The sequence below is a fragment of the Clarias gariepinus genome, chromosome 22 (assembly GCF_024256425.1).
Source record: "Clarias gariepinus isolate MV-2021 ecotype Netherlands chromosome 22, CGAR_prim_01v2, whole genome shotgun sequence".
Classification (NCBI taxonomy): Eukaryota; Metazoa; Chordata; class Actinopteri; order Siluriformes; family Clariidae; genus Clarias; species Clarias gariepinus.
The window spans coordinates 27,418,099-27,438,828 of NC_071121.1; the positions used below are offsets into that span (position 1 = coordinate 27,418,099).

At 39.9% G+C, this 20,730-nt stretch overlaps 1 protein-coding gene across 1 annotated transcript; it reads left to right on the forward strand.

Annotated features, from left to right (window-relative positions):
* Position 1: 1 nt before the first annotated feature.
* On the forward strand, positions 2-18,067 carry otud4 (OTU deubiquitinase 4). Its single transcript, XM_053481979.1, has 20 exons — positions 2-278; positions 4,185-4,268; positions 5,276-5,326; positions 5,940-5,986; positions 6,546-6,618; positions 8,337-8,418; positions 8,495-8,651; positions 8,791-8,845; positions 8,933-9,056; positions 9,419-9,483; positions 10,454-10,554; positions 10,645-10,745; positions 11,570-11,672; positions 11,759-11,876; positions 12,056-12,119; positions 12,638-12,693; positions 12,798-14,304; positions 14,390-14,554; positions 15,073-15,113; positions 15,264-18,067. The coding sequence occupies exons 1-20, from the start codon at positions 132-134 to the stop codon at positions 16,185-16,187; spliced, it is 4,065 nt and encodes a 1,354-aa protein (XP_053337954.1). The 5' UTR covers positions 2-131; the 3' UTR covers positions 16,188-18,067.
* Positions 18,068-20,730: the final 2,663 nt, after the last annotated feature.

Sequence of the window (20,730 nt, forward strand, 5' to 3'; positions counted from 1 at the left end):
ATTCCTAACTAGTGTGTGTGTGTGAGTGTGTCTGCGTGCATGCGGGCGAGTGATTGAGCCGGCTTTTATTTGTGTCAATGTTCGAAATGTAGATCAGTAATCTAACAGAGTGTCCCGTGTATGATCTCGCCATGGAGAGACGCGCGGGAGTGGACGCGCCGCACGGTGACGAGCGCAGTGTGGAGAGGCTCATGGACGCGCACCTGAAAGCGCACGGGCTCTGCCGCAAGAGGATAGCCAAGGACGGCTCGTGCTTATTCAGAGCCGTGGCTGAGCAGGTCAGTCCGGTCACACACACACACACTCCAAACTCCAGCACGTCTAAACACAAACACATACACACGCTGGCTAATAACCCCGTCCATGCTTCTCCAACTGTGCTCATTGTCACACACTGTTAAAACAATATAATCTCTGAGCATGGCTTCAAAACAAACCACACACACTCTCTCTCCAACGCCTTGCTAGTTACCAAAGTGTTGCAAGCTGAAGCTAACTAGCAAAACAGACGTTTTAATAAATAATAATTCTGATTTTTCCCTTGCTTTGTTTTATTAAATATATATTTATTCGCTTTCTTTTGTTAACGTTTAAACGTGTTATCCGTCCAGAAACATTATCACCTTAAAACATGACTGGCAAATTAGCGTAGCATTGCTGCGAGTAGCGTTAGCAAGTTGCGCCTAGCAACCCAAGATAAAAATGACGGCAGTTAGCTTAGCTTAATTTAGATGAGCATATTTTATCTTAGGTTGCCGTAGCTTAGCCTCGTTTAGCATATCGTAGTTTAGCCTAGCTTAGTGTAGCTTAGCCTAACTGTAACAACCAACCCATATTGATTTTTTTTTGGCGTTAAATAATGATGATGATTTTTAAAAAGCTTTTTAATAATAAAGTAAGGTAAATATCTCTATAACTATACAGATTGACATTGTAGAGAAGCTAACTAGCCTAGCTGTTACATGATCTCTTGTGAGAACTTAACAAGTTAAGACTGAGGTAAAGGGTTAAAAAGAATTAAAGGGTTTAAACACACCAAAAAATACATTTAGGATTTATTTTGTTTATAGGTGAAGGAACTGCTGCTGTACATGTAGTTAAAACTTTAACTTATTATTATAATATTTTTTTTTTCACTTCAGGAAATATACTGTTTAGTGAGTCATTTTCATGAGGCAGGGCATTTCCTGGAAACAAAGGGTTAATCAGAGAGTCAGTGGTTGTATTGAGGTGAAGTAAATTAGAGGAAATCTGCACATAGAAAGACAAACTGATGTAAAAATTTATATGATATTTCAAATCATATCATGAGCATGGATTACTGCATTTTTATATCTGGAGAGTAATATGGAGATCAGTTACATTGATTATAGAAGAGTTTCGATGCCTCAGGTGACAGGACTGGAGATTAAGCTTATTTTATAAACCTTGGCATACGAATTGAGTCCGTAAGACGAAACACATTTTCCCATAGAAATGAATGTAAATGCAGATAATCTGTTCCAGCCACCCAAAATATTAGAAATATCCCGAACTATAATCATATTTTTGCATATGCCGAGGCAAATTTTTGGCAAAACCTGAGCTCTTAAGATAGAAATTTGTGAGGCAGGGTGTTTGTGAGACAAGGTACCATGTCCCTGTGTGTGTGTGTGTTAGTGATGGGAATCACCAGTCACCTCTCCAGACGATATGATAATGACACCTTGGTGCCTATTCAATAAAAATTACGATTCTGTATTATATACAGTTTGTTAATGGCTAGCAGACTTTTACTTTCTGTCTTGCGTGCCTTGTATCAGTGTACATCACATCCCCTGTGCAGTGAGGATGTCACAATGCAAATATAGAAAGAGAAGCTCTAGAGACCACACCTTTTTGTGTTGAGGTTTCGGCAGCTGATGGAAGTCAGACTGTGTAACTTCTCAAACGAGGCTGCTGTGTGTTTTAACTGTTCACATCTTTTGCGTGCTCAGTTGTGTTACCTGAAATGGAGTACTTCTGCACTAACTTGGTTGTTTTGAAACTTTAATGTAAGTTACTTTAAAGTTACAGTCGCTTTGGTTTAGGCATCTGATTGCAGTCAAACAGTGTAATTTTTTCCCCACTAGGCTTGAACGTATGTTGTCTCAGACTACCTTAAATGTGAATGTACATTAAATCGAAAGGTATTTGCTAATCACTTAAGTTTCCGGACCTTTGTCCCTTTATACAACTTGAATCCATTGAATATTAAGTTTAAGAACCCCTGTAATATAAATTTGTTACAAATTTACACTTTTAAAAAAGTTTAATGACCAATTAAATATAGCTCGTTCTTTATAACATTAGTTTTCTCACTTAAAAACCAAGTGCAGTATTTAAACACTACAAACTAACTGCAAATACAATAATTTCAATTATTTAAATACAAACTTTATTTTAATTGAAACAAAAAGCTACATATTTACTGAAAATGTGTAAATAGTTTAGAGTGCCACCTAATGGAATTCAGAGTGGAGTTTATTGGGTGTTGCCATATGCAAATGAGTTTTGTGTATAGAAAAAAATCATTGTTTCTGAAATGTTTCTACATTTTTGAATATTGTTGTTTGTTCCAGCTTATCAAATTGTTTTTATGAGTCCAATATGTTTATAAACAAATATGAAATAGATTATTTGTAAGCTCTAAGCACTGTTTCTGAAGCCCCTATTTGGACATGATTCATTTTAACGTGAATCATACGCAGCTGTTCTCTTACGGGAGTGAGTCAAAAATGATCTGCATTCTGGCTTTAGAATTTCTATTTAATTACCTTTTGGAAAAGACAAATGCATCATTTTCGACATCATCTCTTTGCTTTTCAACACACTTTGTCCATCTGTCCACAAGCTCTCGTTTTCCCTGGTTAAAAATGTTTCATCCTGAGCTGTGAGCCACGAATGAACCGCTGTCTTCAGTTCTGCTTCAGAAGTGACTCTTCATCCTCATAGAGCTGCTTTCAGGACGAGATCAGGATGCTTTAACACCTCAGAGTGTCGACTAGGAGTTGTGGACACGTGCATCGTCATTTAATCTGAAGTTTAGTCTTCAGCTCTTTAACAAGCGTCTCCATGTAACGAGCACTGTTGATTGTTGAGACTATTTGCTGATAATGTTCCTATACTTCTGGCCCTCGAGAGTCCCAGAAAACTGTAAGCGTTGTTAAATTTTCCAGCTGATGGTTGACTTTTGACCTTTTTTTTGATTGAGGATGTTTCCATTCCAGACTCTGCTGTTTACTCTTAGTCTCGTAGTGATGAATCCGTGTCTCGTCACCAGTAATGATTCTCTAAGAAACTTTCACCTTTCTTAGAATATCGAATTTAGCTAATTTTGTTTGCAGATATCCAAACATTTCTGTTAATTCTCTTCTGTGAGATGTTTCAGCACCAAGTAACACCCTTAGACCAAAAGATTTTTTCCACCCTCATATCTGGACTTTTTTTTTTTTTTTTACCCTAAATGGTAGTTTGCTTGTTTGCTGTAAAGTTAATGGGAATGTATTACTGAAGATTCAAAACAAATCCAACAAATTAAGTTCACAGACTTGACTTTATAGCTGAATTGTTTTTGAGTTATTTTCTATTTGTTAGTCAAACAGGCTAATAATTATGTATATAACTCAGTAATGAATAGAAGAACTTTAAGAAACGCTGTCCTGTTGGAACAAAATTAAAATATATAATACTAGAGAGGTATATTTTCTGAAGAAAATGTGAGTGGTGCTTGCCGTGGCATCATAGACATAGCTATGATATCTAACTATGATTTCATAGCTGATGATGGTCTCAATGTTAAGTCTATGGGACTTTTTGGGGCAGTTAAACCGGTGTCATAGCACCCCATTCCCGAATAAGCCACACGATTTGACACCTCATTCATGGGTCTACGACAAGCAGTTCGGGACTAGTTACGCGCCAAACTTTTTTACGGAAAAAGAATAATAAAAAAAATAATAATAAGCCTGTGAGATAGTAATAGTAGTGATGATGATAATTCATTTAAGTATTTTTCTTGAATACCATGATATATATTTTCTTAAATAAAACTTTAACCCTAACCCTAGGAACAGATCTGCTATTAACATTTTCTCCTTTTTTGTTGTTGTTTTGCTGTTTGTTATGTATGTTTACATCTAACTCCCCTGTGTGTTGTTTCTCAGGTGCTGCACTGTCAGAGTCTCCACACCAGGGTCCGGGCCGAGTGCGTAAAATACCTCAGAGAGAAACGGGACCTGTACGAGTCGGTGTGTGTGTGAGGTGTTACACTCATAGTTTGTGTTTAGTTAGAGCTGTGTGTGTCACGGGGAGATCGTCAATTCGTCAATTTTTTTAATTTTTGAGAAGCACTAATGTTTATTGTCTGATTTGTGTCAAGCAGCTATATTTCTTACAATTTTTTTTTTTAAGTAATGGAAGTTAGGCATGGAAATCACGAGGAATTACCTGATATGACGTTATCACGATCCCAAGGTGCGATTCGATTTGTATTACCGTTCTGTTAACAATTTTATAAATACAATATTACTTTTGTCAGATTTTATCACAGTTTTAAACAAACAAACGCAGGATTCAATGCTGTGAATACTTTATAGCACCGTCTGTAGGATTAAAGAGGAACTGCAATATTTTATCGCCTCAAAAACAAACGCAAATACTGTAAATAAAAAAAAATATTTTGGAGTCATTGTGCCAACATATTGCCACAAAAAAAATCAGTACTGAGTATTTTTTTGCTCATTTCTATTAATAACTACAAAAAGGTACCTAAAAAATACTCAAACGTCATGCAACTACCTCAACACCATATTTTGTGTTCTGTTATGTCGTGGTTGTCGCACTGTCACTTTGTTGTTGCTCGTTTAGCTAGTTTAGTTTCTCTGTTAATTTATGTTGTAAATTTATGTTGCATGTAGCACCTTGGTCCTGGAGGAACGTTGTTTCGTTTCACTGTAGACTAACTAAAGCCAACTTGAACTTGAACTCGAACTGGCGTTACATTAATTAAATGTTTAAATTCCCACCTGCTCCAAACTAAAAACAATAAGAAGCAATACTCTCACAAAATGCGAGTATTTGCAGAAGATGCAAGCTGTTTGTATTTTCTGGAAAAACTAATTTTTTGTTTTTAGAAAGTTTAACGTTCGTGAATAATTTAAAAAGTGTGATTAGATTCTGAACGAACATACCCATAAAAGATGAGTTTTCTACACATTTTAATCATGATCTGATATTCTGTTTTGTGTGCATCCAGTTTATCGAAGGTGACTTTGAGGAATATCTGCGCCAGCTTCAGGATCCTCAGGTAACGGAAATAAGATAAAGGAATTTATGCCTGGAGATACTGTTTATTTATTTGTTATATAAAATGAATAATGTTTATTTCGCAAGTTTTTTTTCATTCAATTGTTTTATTTTAAGTATCAGCCTGTAGGAGAGGCTCATGGTGATTTTTTTTTTTTTTTTCCTTTTTTTTCCCGTTTTTAACAATGTCAAGTCACGCTTAGTCATGAAGCGCTCAGTGAGATCAAATCCCAGGACGGTGGTGTGTTGTAAGAGTTGAAGGGGAACCTGAAGTGCGTGTGTGTATAATTTTTATGTACTATGTATACACCAGAATAAACAAACCTCCTCATGTGTACATATAAGATATACAGTTCATCAGCATACACTATTTATAGCAGAATATTTGAGTTTTAAATTTTAGTTACTGTAACCGCGCACATAAACGAATTAGTGATAAAATACAAAAAAAAAATTAGTTGTGATTTTTAGTAAAAAATTATTTTGAAAAAAAGAATTGTTTGAGAATCATAAATACAGAGGAGTGGTGATGTTATGAAGTCTGCATGTACACGTACTGTATCTCTGCTACTTAAGTATTTAGTATAACTTGTTTTTTCTCTGTGTTTTTCCAGAGCTGGGTTGGACAAGTGGAAATAAGCGCTCTGGCCGTTCTTTATAAGTAAGAAGATTTCACCTGTTGTTTATATGGACGCATGGAGTTCTTATAATAAATCAGACTGAATTCCTTATTCTCAGTGCGAAATCGTTCTAAAGGGTTATCGTTACCGTAGTAACAGCTTGTTTATCGTGACGTGTAAGTATTTAAAAAAAAAAAAAGCATTGATTCAGGGAGGCTTTCTGTAACTTTATGTACCTGTTTATGGAAGGAGTCTCCAGTGTCGGGGCGATTATAACTGGTCTGGGGTGAAGCTGTAACTTTTATTATTCGGAAACAAATCTTTGGACAGAATATGTTTTTTGTTTTATTAATCTCAAAAGAGATAAAATCATATGATTTAAAAAAAAAATTTATTGGTTGTTTAATAAACGTAAAAAAATAATATTCTGTAATAAAAGAGAAAAAAAGCACTCATTGTTGGTAACTGTATCTCCGCTTTAACACACCACATCATTGATGATTATTTCTCCGTAACTGCACAATACAGCATGGTTTATTCTTCACTTATGTTCTTGTGTTCTCACACCGTGCCATCTTCTTCTCCACATCTTTCTTGCAGACATGATTTTATTATCTATCAGAATCCCGAAGAGCCTCCAGTGAACATCACGCAGAACGGATACCCCGATAAGGTTCGCAGCAACACCTTCAAGATTTCTTGTTTAACTTAAACCTAGTCTATTTTTATGATCAAATTAATCTGTGCACAGAGAGATCAATGTGTTCAAGCTAAACACCTGAAAGAATTATTTGTCTGTTATTACATCATAAAATATGAGAGGCAATCAGGTTCAAGTATGCAAATGTGCAGGCCTGGTTTGTACAGTACAGGATTTTTAAACATTTCCAGTTTGCTGGAAGGGGAATATACAGAATTTTATGTAAGTAATCCCCGACTTACGAACATTCCAGTTATGAATTTCTGCAGATACGAGTGGACCGCGGTTCTACAAACATTCGTAGATGTAGTACAAAAAAAATAGACACTGCAGTGAAGCAGATACCAATATTTACAATTATGTACAATATTTTTAGTGTGTAAGTAAATGTATAAAATGTCTAAAGTCTGGTATGTTGTGTATATATATATATATATATATATATATATACTGTATATATATATATATATATATAAATGTGTGTGTGTGTGCGCGGGAGAAATCAGTAGGCCTTACCAGTTTCAATGAATCAGTCCGGGAGCGTGATGTTAGAAAAAGTGTCCTGTAAAGCTGTCCTGATGGTGAATAATCTTGCGTTTGGAAAATCCTCAACAAAACACAGTCCAATACAGTGGAAAACAGCTGGAAGTTTTTTGGTTCTACATGAAAAAAGGACTAGAAAACAAACAAATAAACAATTAAATAGGAAGGGAATCAAACTATAAAAGTATATGAAAAAATCGGACAGTGACAAATGTAGTTCTTTTTCCCAAACAGTTTTGATTTTACTCAAAGAGGTGTGACTTAAACCCATCAATCCACCATAAATAGTGGATATTAGGCCTTTACGCAGTGGGGACAAACAGAGGAGATTATCTAGAATATTTGCATCAGGAGCCTCAGGGAAATTTGGTATTGAAGAGCTAATGAAGTGTCTCACTTGCAGATACCTAAAAAGAAATGAGAATTCCGAAGGTCAAACCTTTCAAAAAGCTGTTTAAACGATGCAAACCTATGGTCAACAAACAGATCTTTGCAAAGCTTGATGCCCTTATTGTACAATTCCTGAAACACTGAATCATATAAAGAAGGTTGGAAGCGATGGTTAGAGACGATAGGACAGAGAGAAGCCCAGAAGACCGCTGTGCTTTCTGAACTGAGCCCATACTCTCAAGGTGTGCCTATTAACAGAATTATTGATTGATTTAATTGAGGGGATGGGGAATGCAGATCCAAGGAGTGAGACAGAGAGATTTTTGACAGACTTTATCTCCATTTCCACCCAGGCAGGACGTTTACGTTGATTATGAAAATATGACCAAAAGATGACACATCGAATGTTTGCTGCCTAGTAGTAAAAAACGATTCCGCCGTCTCTTTTAGATCTTTAAAGTAGGGACTTATTCTATCGTGGATGTTTACGTTTCCAAAGGTAAGAAGATATAATTGAGTCTAAAGAACCAAAGTAAGATTTGGGAATAAAAACAGGTACAGACTGGAAAATATATAAACATTTAGGAAGAATACTCATTTTAATGGCATTAATGCGGCCCACCAGGGACCTGGACAGTGGTGACCATTGTCCCAAATCCGATATAAAAAGCTTTAAGGTCGTTTAAGCAGGTTTGGAAGATGATGATGATGATGATGATGATGATGATGATTGTCCCTTGATTGTTCTCGGATCCCAGGTCCTGCTCTGCTTCCTGAATGGGAACCATTACGACAGCGTGTACCCCGCATCCTCTGTGGAAAATGCCGCCGTGTGTCAGTGTGAGTAATGTATCCAGGTCATCTGTTACATCTGGAATAAAATGTCTGATGCTTAAAGGGTGTGTGTGTGTTTCAGCGATCTTGTACGAGCTGCTGTACGATCGTGTGTTCCATATGGACCGGAGTGCGTTAACGTCAAGCCTGAGGATGTCGAAAGTACCGAGCGAGACCATCATAACAGAGGAGAGAGAGAGCAGCGGGAACTCTGACCTGGACGAGGGAGAGGATTTCTGGTGTGTGTGTGTGTGTGTGTGTGTGGCGCTGCTGTAACAACATAGCAAAGTCCTGATGCTCCCCGCTTGCCTCTCCTGCAGACATATTATAACGTTAGTTAGAAAAATTATAGAATATTTATTAATGTGTCTTTATCAGGTCCGGTGAAGTTACAAGCAGGCCAGCCGGTGTGAACAACAGGACAGCTCACAGGGTGAAAACACACACACATGCACTACACTTTGACTTCCTCTGCATCCTTATATATGGTCCTAATTTCGTCCGGTCATTTTCACCTTAGGGTCGTGGGCGGGGCCAAGCCAGAGGAGTTGGGCGTGGCTGCCTACGTCGTAAGGTGCAGGAGTCCCTGAGCCCCTCCCACTTCAGGAATGTGGAGTATGAAGTGTGGCTGCGCTCAAAACGAGGTAACCCAGGGGTGGGTGTGTTTGCGTGCGTGCCTGCATGCTTGCGTGCGTTAAGACTTGTTGCATCGTTTGCAAAGAAGAAAAAAAAAACTTTTTTAGTAACCATGGCAACCAGAAGACTAGAACACTGGCTACGTTTAAAAAGAAAAAGTTTCCACACGGGAGATGTGTCACTGTGCGTCATGTTTCAGAGCGCCCTCGTGTGGCGGACATGTTAATAGATATGTCAACTGAGATGGGTTATGCAAAACAAACATTAAAAGGCTAATATGTTTTGAATGTGGTAGTAGAGTGTTGTTAGTGTTAGAGAGAGAGGTGTCGTGTATTAACACGGTGATGTGTGTGTTATTGTTGTGTCTCAGTTCAGCAGAGGAAGGATTTCTGCATGGCGGCCGGGATGCACTACAAAGCTGGAGACAAGTGTCAGGTGTGTGTGAGAGTCATCTGATGGAAAAACACACAGCCATCCTTCTGTCTCTCTCTCATCCTCATTCTCCTCTTTCTCTCCTCATCTCTCTGTCCGTCTTGTTCAATCTGTCTCTCCTCTCTCTCTCCCTCACCCATTCACCTGTTTTTTTTCTATCTCTGTTGTATTTTTCATGTTTTTTTCTGTCCTTCTGACCTTCCTATTTCTGCCTTCTCTTTGTTCTTTTTTTTTTCCTCATTTTCTTCTTTGCATTCTCTTTCTGACATCTCATTTCCACTTTCTCTATTTTATCCACTTTCTAACCCCCTCATTTTTGCTTTCTTTTTTTCTTCTCTCACTTCTTTGAAAACTCTCTCTCTCTCTCTCTCTGTCTTTTTCTCTTTATCTCTTGATTGCACTCTCTCTCTCTCTCTCTTATTCTAACCGCGACTTTTTTGCTTTCTCTTTCATTTTCTCTGCTTTCTCCTTCCCCTTCTCTCTGTTTTTATGTCCCTCTCTTTCTTGCTTTTTGTCTCTTTTTCTTCCTCCTCTCTTTTTAACTCTTTTTTTTTTCTTTCTTCTTTGCTCTCTCTCTTTTCTTCTGATTTATTTATTTTTGCTCTCTCTCCCTCCCCTCCAATCACCTTTTTCTCATTGACTCTCTGTCTTCCTGTCCTTTTCTCACGCCCCCTCCTCCCCTCTCTCATTTTGAGTAGGTGAAACAAAAATAAACAAAGGAGGCGGGGCTTTCTGTGAGTTATCTGTGTCAAAATGCAGGTTCCAAACTCTGCATTAACGGTTAGATTTTACTGTCTGCCACTTAAATAGCAGCAAGCGCTCTGAGTAACATGTCTTTTTATTCTTTCATTCAGTATTTTCTTTGAATAATAAACACTTCACAGAAAACACTCCACAAACATGATCACTAAACATCTCGCTTTTAAACACAAAAAGAAAAAAAAAACAAATCCCCTGTCCCTTTGCGTCTCAGGTGCGGCTGAACAATACGGATCGCTTCTACGGCGCGTACATTCAGGATGTCAGCGCCGATGATGGACCCGTCACCGTCTTCATCGAGGAACTGGGAGAAAAGTAAAGACTGTAATCGAATGTCAATAATTCAGCAGAAAATATTGAAATTGTACGTTATATCAACCTGTGTGTGTGTGTGTGTGTGTGTAGGTACAGTGTTCCGCTGTGGAATCTGCGCTCTCATTCAGAAGAGTCCTGGTCTACAGTGACGGAGAAACCCAAAAGACAAACCAGCACAAACGGAAACACGGGTGGGTGTTAATTAGCCCGCTGTGTTTACAAACCGTTAGTGGTACCAGATGTTCCAGAACAATCCATCTGTAAATCTCCAAATTTGCAAACACAACAATAGAAAAGTTCCCTCAGTATATCATATACAGTGTTTTGTGACGCTTTGTGATATCGATATCATCTCTCTAAAGCTTACAGTGTCTCTGTGATCGGTCAGAGTGTCTTCTAAAAGCGTTCAAGTCTCTACAAACAAAGATGTTCCCAGCATTTGTCACATGTTTATCAGTAACATATACAGGGGTACCTCGGCATACAAATTTATTAACAGTTCTTAAGGTGAAATTTTGTATTGTGAAACGCATTGTCCTATAGGAAATAATGGAAATGTAGATAATCTGTTCCAGCCACCCAAAAATATTACCAATATTACCAATTTCCAACACTATAATTATATTTTTTGCATACTCAAACAAAACATTTAGAAAAGATATTTACAAACATCAATATGAAATAAATAGATATTAAACCTCACTTAACCTTAATTTATGATTCCTCTTAGCACCGGCGGCTGCCTTAAAAACCAAACTAACCCCTGGTGCTACGTAAGTAACAACAAGTTTCGAATGGCTCCTGGACGTACGCACGACTTAGCCGGCGGTTCGGTTACTGTCACTTATATGCTGAAAATGCTTCGTATGCCGAGGCAAATTTCAGTTTGTCTGCCTCTGTAGCACTGTGTCATCCTTTTATAAATTCTTTAGTTTCAATTCAGGCGATTTCTTTTTTTTAACGTTTATGCAATTGAAAGAAAGCTGAAAACGTTTTGACATCTTTCTGATTTCAGAGCGCGACCCAAGACATGGGAGGAATCCCATGAGGTCAATGTCACAAGGTTCTCCGCAGTCCACCGTAGAGTCTCAGTCACTGGGAAAAAATGGTTGCATCAGGTATGTTTTAACCTTATTGTACACACACACGCACACGTGAACTCATATACGCGCACAGATATCACAGGGACTTTGAATGTTTGCAGGAGGAGTGATCCGGGTACAGGTGGGTATGGTGCATCACCGCTTGAGGAAGACCACGCGCTGCTGGAGTTCCTGAACAAAGACGAGGAGAATTTCCCATCGCTCGAAGCAAGTGCGCAGGTAAAACTTTTTAAAGCACATTAACTTTGTTTTATACGCGATCAGTTCTGAGGATGAAAGCCACTGAATATTCTCAGAGTAAACTGACTGAGACATTATTGAGTCTTTCTGAGGTGTCTTGTAACTTGGTAGTGTTATTGTATTTTATGATGTACCAATGTGTGTGTCCGTGTGTTTAGGCTGCTAATATTGATGGGAGTAGAAGACCTGAGAAAAAAGGAACCAGAAAGAAAGCCGCCGCAGGTGGGTCAAGAGAATAGATTTTTGTTTTTAATATTAGATTAGGCTTATGAGTGATTTATCATTAACTTGGCCCTGATATTTTCACAGGGTTTAACAACGTGCCTTTGATACTGTTACTACGTAGAGAGAAAAATTTTATTTGATAAAGAAATCCTTAACCCTCTGAGCTACCACTGATTTTTTTCTTTATCCGAAGAGCAAGCTGTGACAGGGCTACAAACAAGCTGATGGCATACTTTTGAAAATATTGCTACATAAAGGGTCTTTCAAATGCTATAATCATAGATACCTAGCACCTAGATAAAGCAGCTTGGATTTAAACAGACAAAAAAAAGCGTCTTGGACTCGTTTTGGGTCATACAATCCTGGAATATAAAGTAAAAGAGTTCTACTGTTGTGTTCAGGTTGCTGTCTAGACAAAAATGCATTAAGAGAGGTTCTGGGATGTCTTTCTATTCAATAGAACATTGAAGCTTGGTTTACCAAAAAGTTTTGATTATTTTTTTTATTTGTTTCAGATACCAAAGAGCAATCTTTGAACCCTAGTCATAAGGCAGAAAGAGGAAAACTAACAGTAAGTTTTCTGAAATGTCAAGAGTTACATGTGTAGTGCAGTTTTTTTCTGCATACTGTGGTATAGTTTAATACCTTTGTTTTATTCTCTGTAATGTCTTCCAGAAAAAAAGTTCAGTGGATCAAGACCAAAGAATATCTCCTCCCTTGAAAGAAGAGCTCATCCCAACTCAGTCTAGTACCTTACCTGCCCCTTCAGCTCCAAAATTGACAAAAGCTGCCCCTGGCTCTAAAACACCACTTGCCCGAGTTCCCTACAAATCATCATCATCTATATCTGCTCGTATTCCCCCTATGCAGTCTCAAACAGCCCCTGCTTCATCTTCGAGACCCCCTGTTTTTTCTCAGACTACCCATATCCAGTCTCCAACTGCCTCTGCTCCATCTATAAAACCTCTGGATTCTTTCCAGACTACCCCCGTCCAGTCTCCAACTGCCTCTGCTCCATCTATAAAACCTCTGGATTCTTCCCAGACTACCCCCGTCCAGTCTTCAGCTGCCTCTGCTCCATCTACAAAACCCCTGGATTCTATCCAGACTACCCCCATCCAGTCTCCAGTTGCATCCACTCCATCAACAAAACCCCCGGATTCTATCCCGACTACCCCCATCCAGTCTTCAGTTGCATCCACTCCATCGACCAAACCCCTGGATTCTATCCAGATTACCCCCATTCCGTCTCCACCTGCCTTTGGTCCATCTTCAAGACCTCCAGATTCGTCCCAGACTACTGCCATGCAGTCTCCAACAGCCCCTGCTCCACCTACAAGACCCATAGTTCTCTTTGAGGATACCTCTGTCAAATCTCAAGCTGCCCTTAAGCCTTCTGGAGTGATTTCGGTATCCTCTCAGACTAATCTTGCCCAACTGCAGTCTCTCCCCATGCCTACCACATCCTTAAATACCCCGATATCCTTTCAGAGTACTCCCACTCAGTGTCTAACTATGCCCAAGACCAGCCCTGTGACAACCACCTCTGTACCCCAGAACTTGTCTCAAACAATTCAGTCCCAAGGCTCGGATCAGCCTGCAGCAGTAACTACCCCTGTGACTCTGAGCTTGGTTCCAGAAGCTATTACCCCTCCTATTCTTTCTCAACCAAGGACAATACCTGTATCTCCATGTGCAACTGCCCCTAACCCTATATCAACCCCAGTATCTTCCCCTTCTTCTACTCAATCTGCTTCTTCACTTACCCATACCATTTCCCAGACTGTCTCCGTAACCACCCAGAGTCCTGCCCAAACTCAGATTCCTTCTGCCACAGAATTGCCTAGTTCAACAGAACTTTTTGCTGCCTCAAATACTCCTTCTGAGCAGACGGCATCCGAGCAACCAGACTCAGCTGATGCACCCACTCATATCCATGTCTCCCACTCCATTACCCCTCCTGCTCAACCAGCACCTTCTCTTGCTCCTCCCTACCATATTGGTTTTGGTACTCACCTGCCTTATCCACCCTACCCTCCGTATCCAGCCCCTATGCCATCTTTTTCTCCAAATACATCTGCCCCCATGCCAGATCCCTGTCTTCCTCCTACAGTCCCAACTCCACCTTTCGCTCATGCTCCTCAACCCTACCTGTGTGATCCTGCAGTCTCACCTGTTGCAGGTAAGATCACACAAGTCCTTTTTTTTTAATTGCTGTAGAAATCTATAACACCCTAGTATTGAGGTTTCTTTTTATATTTCTGCAGGTGCCGGAGGTGCCTTGGTGCCTGATGCCCCATCCCAACACCCTTTCTCAGTTCAACAGATTTGCCAAGACCCGTCTTACCCCGGTTTTCCCCAGAACGAAAAGGGTGAAGCTGTCCCACTGCCTCCCTTTTCCTACAACACTGCCGGCAAAGACCTGCCAAACGGTACCATCTTTCTCATCTGCTTTACTGACAACCCCTTTTCCACAGCCACATTGGTAATGCTGAAGTTGGGGATTTAAGGCAAAATATATGTGCTTTTAACAATGCAGAATGCATGTTAAGAACTCAAAATTTTTATCCCCCTTTTTGACAAGTTGTGCGACCAGGTCCGCAAATACGCCCACCTATATGATTTTTATATTTACTGCTGCACAATAGTTGGAGGTTGGAGGGAGATAAGTAGTAACTTAAATACTGACAGGTTGGAAACATAGCTCCTCGAGTTTCACCATGTTTGTCTGCTTTAAAGTCCGGGGGGTGGAGCTGGACTTGAACTGCTTTTTCTCTAATCCTATCACGTTAGTCAAGTAGCATTTTTGTTGCCGAAATTCTTTTTTTACTGTTCTCTTATGGGGAACGAATGGTTTACAAGTGTGCACATCCTGTCAATAGATGAGGGTTTATGTACAATCACTTCTACTTCCACCTCTTGACTCCAAAACATTTTTTGTTGTTTACAGATACAAGTGTCCTTAGATTCTTCTTTAATCTTGGACTTAAGGTAAGGCTATTTGATCACAATATACTTGTACATGTTCACCTGTACACAGTTTGATTTATTATTATAGTATTGCATAAATTAACCTGTTTAACAATTCCCAATCCACTTGATAATCAGTTAAAGCCTGTACTTGTTTTATTTTGGCCACAGGCATACATGTATCAGATGTTGGCTCCAGTTACCTACCTGGCTCCGCTGTATCAGGCCTACCAACACATGCAGTTCAAAGTCCCTCCTGCTCCAGTATGCTGGCAACCAGAGAACAACTCTAGGCCAATTTTTCCTTCCCCTAACCCATCCCCTGCAGGGAGCACTCCTTTTAGTCACTTTGATATAAGGGGCATGGTCCGCACCCCTTCTCCGTTAGAAGTTGGGCTGTTCAGCCATCATTCATTGCCCATGCAGATGCCCTTGCCCGGTGCCTCCCACCCTAACGTATATGCAGGTATGCACCCAGTGCCCCCTGCTGGTCCATCACAACAGTATTCTGCGCCCCCTCAATCAGTAGGGCCTCAGCATTTTTCTGTACCTCATCCCAGACATTATGGGACGGAGCTCCACATGCCGACAGTGCTACCAATAATTGAAGGGGCTCAAAGGGCTTTTATGCCACATGTAGAAAAACAGTTTTGTCCAGGTCAAGGTCAACAACATTCAGAGGGCGGAGACATCAAGCCAGTAGCTGTCCCTGTTACCATCGAGATGCAGCACAGCAGTGTCGCTCAAAGTGGTGTGCCAAGTAAAGGGGCGGATCTGGCAGCGTTGGCCAACGGTAACAGACAAGGAAAGGGGAGTGATTTCATAGAAGAATGGCAGACTGAGAAGGCGGAGTTTAGTGATGCAGATCTGAAGACCGGACGGAGCTATTACAAATCCGGGTTCAGGCGTGGCGCGGATGAGCGAGGAGGATACAGGGGGCGTGGCCAACGTGGAAAGAGAGAGTATACAGCATATGGAAGGCAGGACGGCCAGGTCCCTTACTACAGAGGTGGAAGGAGCAGAGGGCGGGGCTACAATAACACCAAAGCGACAGGATACCCGAGCAGGCAGTTTACACCTGCACCCGAAAGCTGACAATCAGTTGTTTGTTTTTGATGTCAATCCTCTTGAAGTCGGTGTTCATGGTCTTGAGGTTTTAAAAACTTTCTATTTTCTAATTTAAAAAGATTTATTTTTCCGCTGCTGTTTGTTCCCAGAAAGGCGTGTTCCCGCTTTGTATTCATACGTTCTGGTGTCTATTAAAGGTAATAAAAGTTTAAAGAGCTGTTGCTGATTTTTCTCCAAGAACGGTGGAATACGGAGACGAACATCACCTGGACAGCACTGAACACGCAACGGCTGCACACACGCCACGTTCATCTCGCCGAGCACGTCAACGTGACGATCGAAACTGCACCTGAATCTCGCTTCTGTTTACTGTGTGAACTTTAGACATGCGTGCATTCACGACTTAACTCTAAGATCCTGCGTTGGATAACAAACATATATATCTTTACTGTAGATTTTTGTTGTGAATTTTTATGTATCGTTGTTTACTTGTGAAGGAGTGATGCAGGAAAAAAAAAAAAAAAATAGACAATTTGCCTCCATTCAAATGTAGTCCATTAGCTGAAACAGTGTCCCGTGTTTGCTTGATGCTTTTTTTTTTTTTTTTAAGGAAATGACTAAAAGAAGGTAAACTGTGCACTATAACCAGTCCTCGCTAACGTCGGCTAATGAACTAGTCCAATCTATCTTGTTCGTCAGATAAGATTTAACATCATCAGTAATGCAGATAGAATAACGTTTGGTGTGACTCTGGAAAAAAAAGAAAAAAACACCACCACACCAAGTTTAGTAAAATCTTAATGTTTGCGGGCACCTGACCATGATGACGCCCCCTAGAGGCAACTGAGTGGATCCAAACCTGTAGAAGCGCTCCGCTCCTGTGAGATCCACAACACCATGAAGACATGGTGTATTAAGTCTGGAGTGAAGAAACTTGAGGGGGACTAAAACTCAACCTCATTGAACCTTCAGCTTTGGAGATGAACTGAGACGGGAGGATTCTTGAAATCCCAGTATGATGAAGGCTTCCCAAAGCCTTGCGTCCACAACCTAGTGGAATGGGATCTTCAACAGATGGTGAGGGCTGCACAAACCTTTTTTTTCTGGATATAATTTTTTTTTTTCCTGGCGTTAAGTCACATTTAAAAGCTCGTCCTGTATCTAGAAACCACATGCATTAAATTCAACCTGGTAGCGGAACACTGGAATGTTGAGGAACACCTAGCTTTCTACCTTCTTAAAGTTTAGAATCAGATTAATTTTTTCTCAATCACATGCGCGTGTATTTATTAATATTTACTGATTTTTAGCAGATTTGATTCCTCGTTAGCTTTAGCACAAAACCATGAAAGCAAACTTCTCTCTCAGGTTAATGGGCTACATTCAGGGCGAATGTTGTAAATCCGTGTCGTTTTGTTGTGTTTGTGGCTGAATGACTCCTTTTAAGCACATACGAATTTAGTTTACGATTTAATGCTTTGTTTTTATCATTTTTGCGCGTGGAATGTCAACGCTACTGTCTGTACACTCTCCTCATCTCCGACCTCGCGACGTGTGATCGTAGGTTAGAACTATCGCTTCGTGCACTTTCATTTCTGAACCTTACACGGGTCAGGAAACAGATTTGTAGGACATGTTGTGTGAAATATAGGCTGATGATTTCATCTCTCTCTCTCTCTAAGCTCTATAATGTAAAAAGGTTTGATGTTGATGATGGTTCTCGTTTTAGTGCCTTAGACTTTATTTCCCCGGGTTTGTTCATGCACTTGTGATGAAAGTTGATGAGTGTGCCTTCTCTAGAACGTGTGTAAGGAGGATTTTAAATCGAGTGCCTACGTTTACCCACAACCAAAGATGAAACTGGATGCAACTTTTGATACTTAAATAAAGAGATGTTTTCCTCACAAGTTGTCTACGATTAATTTTTGTTGTTGTTTGTATATACTGGTTAGCACTGTCGCCTTGCACCTTCAGGGTCCGTGTTCAATTCCCGTCTCTGTGTGCATGAAGATTGCATGTTCTCCCTGTGCTTGGTGGGTTTCCTCTGGGTACTCTGGTTTCCTCCCACCATCCAAAGACATGTAGGTTAGGCTAATTGGCGTTCCCAAGATTGCCCGTTGTGTGTGAGTTTCTGTGTGTGTGTCCCTGCGATGGATTGCCACCCTGTCCTCATGCCCTAACTCTCCTGGGATAGGCTACATGATATTGTGTGCCACAATTATTGGCACCGTTGATGTTAATACTTCGTACAACACTCTTTTGCCAGCACTTATGGGGATGAGGCATGAGGTGCTTTTCCACATACTAATCTTTTGTTTTACGCCAGACCCAGACAGTGTTTGTTGCCAAAAAGCTCCATCTTAGTCTCATCTGACCATGGTACACAGTCCCAGTTGAAGTCTAAAAGTTGCTCCTATTGATGAAATTCTTAGAATTATGATATTTCCTTAGAATTTCCCCATAAGTTTAGGACTAAATCTTAAAGATAAAGTAAAGATGAAAAATTATTCACAGAACATCTTAAAAACAGCTCCTAAGGTAAGAATTAAGAGTAGAGAGGAGGACTTTTAAAAGGCGTAAGAGTTTCTATAGCAGAGGACAAAATATTCAGAAAGAAAAAATATTCTCCAAACACTGAACGTAAAACACTGCTCATCTGTCCAGTCTGGTTTTCTTGTAGTTTTACTTCCTTCCATCTCTCTGGGATCGTTGGATACATCCCATTCAAAAGTGCAACTTAAACAGACCGTCCTGTAATCATGTAAATTGGTAAAAACTGAGGCATTTTGCTCCCATCAATCTGAAATGGATCACAAGTAATAAAATCACTTTGGTAAATAAATGTAAGAACTTAAATATAGTAACTACTGTGTGAAAATTGGTTGCTTCAAAATTAGACACATTTTCAACATTTGGCTGTTTAATTAACTAAGATACTTAGCCTGTAACAAAAACTTTGTATATAAATACATTTTATAATCATGACTACATGCTACTTTGTGCAAACACTATGATTTCACTGTCTGTTCTATTATCATATATTCTGTTTTCACAAAGAGTGTTTTTCCAGATCTCTCTAGAGCTCAGAGGATATTTTTTTTTATCAACCAATCAGAGTCGTTGAATTGCTGCATCATCCCAACGGGATCAACCACATCTCCTCCAAGGTAAAGGTTTTTGTCCTCTCCTTCCTTAGAGTTGCTCTGAGAAGTTTCCTAAATCACTTTTAGTCCAGGACTCCCAACTAGGACTTTTTAAGCTAAGATAGGAGCTCTCTGAGAGAATTCTTAGAAGCTTTGTGAATACGGGCCCTGATGTTGATGTTTGTAGGTGAGGATTTTCCTTGCATGCCTCCCAAACAGCTTGTTGGCATGTAGATAGCATCTGATGGTTGTTTTGGAGACGTTGTGACTCCAAGATGCCACACTCTGATGCAGTTCTCTAACAGTGAGGTTTGGAGATTTTTTACTTCTCTTACCCTTCTCCTCACCGTGCGTAGTGGTAAGATAAACATGGGTCCTCGTCCAGAAATAGGCCTCTGTGTCGCATCATATTTATTACACAGGGAATCCTGGGAGTCACTAAAAGAATGAACAACTCGGACTAAAAGACTCAAAGGTACTCATTTCTGTTTCCAGTGCCTACGAAACCTATGGAGGATTTTGTTGCTTTGCGCGCCCAGTAGAATATAAACGAATCATTGTCCAAGACAACTCGTTCTTCCGTGTCACGTTAAAGACTCGTTCAAAAAGAACAGATTTTTCATGAACAACCCGTCACTACAGTCCAGTCCTCTGAAGTTGTCTCTGGTTCAGAAGTGGATTGACACAGGGAATGCAACAGTTGTAGCCTGTGTCCTGGATACGCGTGTGTCTTGAAGCACTGACTCCAGCTGCAGTCTACTCCTGTTGAATCTCCTCAAAATTCTTAAATGGGTTTCATTTCACAATCCTCTCCAGACTGCAGTTATCCATGTGCACCTTTTTTTTTTTCCACATTTTACCTTTTATTCAGCTTTCCATTAATGTGCTTAAACAGCCAGCTTCTTTAGCCATGACTTTTTGTGTCCTACCCTTCATGTGCAGGGTATCAATGAACGTCTTTTGGACAACCTTTAGGTAAACAGTCCTTCCCCTTAATTGTGTAGCCCACTGAACCAAACTTAGGCCATGTCCACATGTTTTTTAAAACGGAGATTTTTCTGTGTTTTTTTTTTTGCCTCTCATTCACATGCAAATGCTGCTTTGGTCGTTAAAAAGACCCGTCGGACTTCTACAAAGCGCAACCGGTAATGATGTTTTGTCGAGGCTTCTGATTGGCCCCCTGTTGATTAAGGAGGCTTCTAACAGCACTTAACAGGGCGTTTTTATGCGAACAAAGATATTTTTAAACCGTAGGTCAAATTATTATAGGACGGAATTATTTTTAAAAACAAAGAAAAAAAATTCTCGTTTTAAAAATACCCGGCTGTGTGGACATGTCCTAAGAGACCATTTAAAGGCTCGGGACAGCTCTGCAGGTGTTGTGAATTAATTAGCTGATTAGAGTGACACCATGAGTCTCCACTATT

Coding starts and splice junctions, on each gene's coding strand:
- otud4 (XM_053481979.1), top strand. CDS start 132: ATGGAGAGACGCGCGGGAGTGGACGCGCCGCACGGTGACGAGCGCAGT. Junction 10,555..10,644: donor ATCGAGGAACTGGGAGAAAA/GTAAAGACTGTA, acceptor GTGTGTGTGTAG/GTACAGTGTTCCGCTGTGGA. Junction 12,694..12,797: donor CAGAAAGAGGAAAACTAACA/GTAAGTTTTCTG, acceptor AATGTCTTCCAG/AAAAAAAGTTCAGTGGATCA.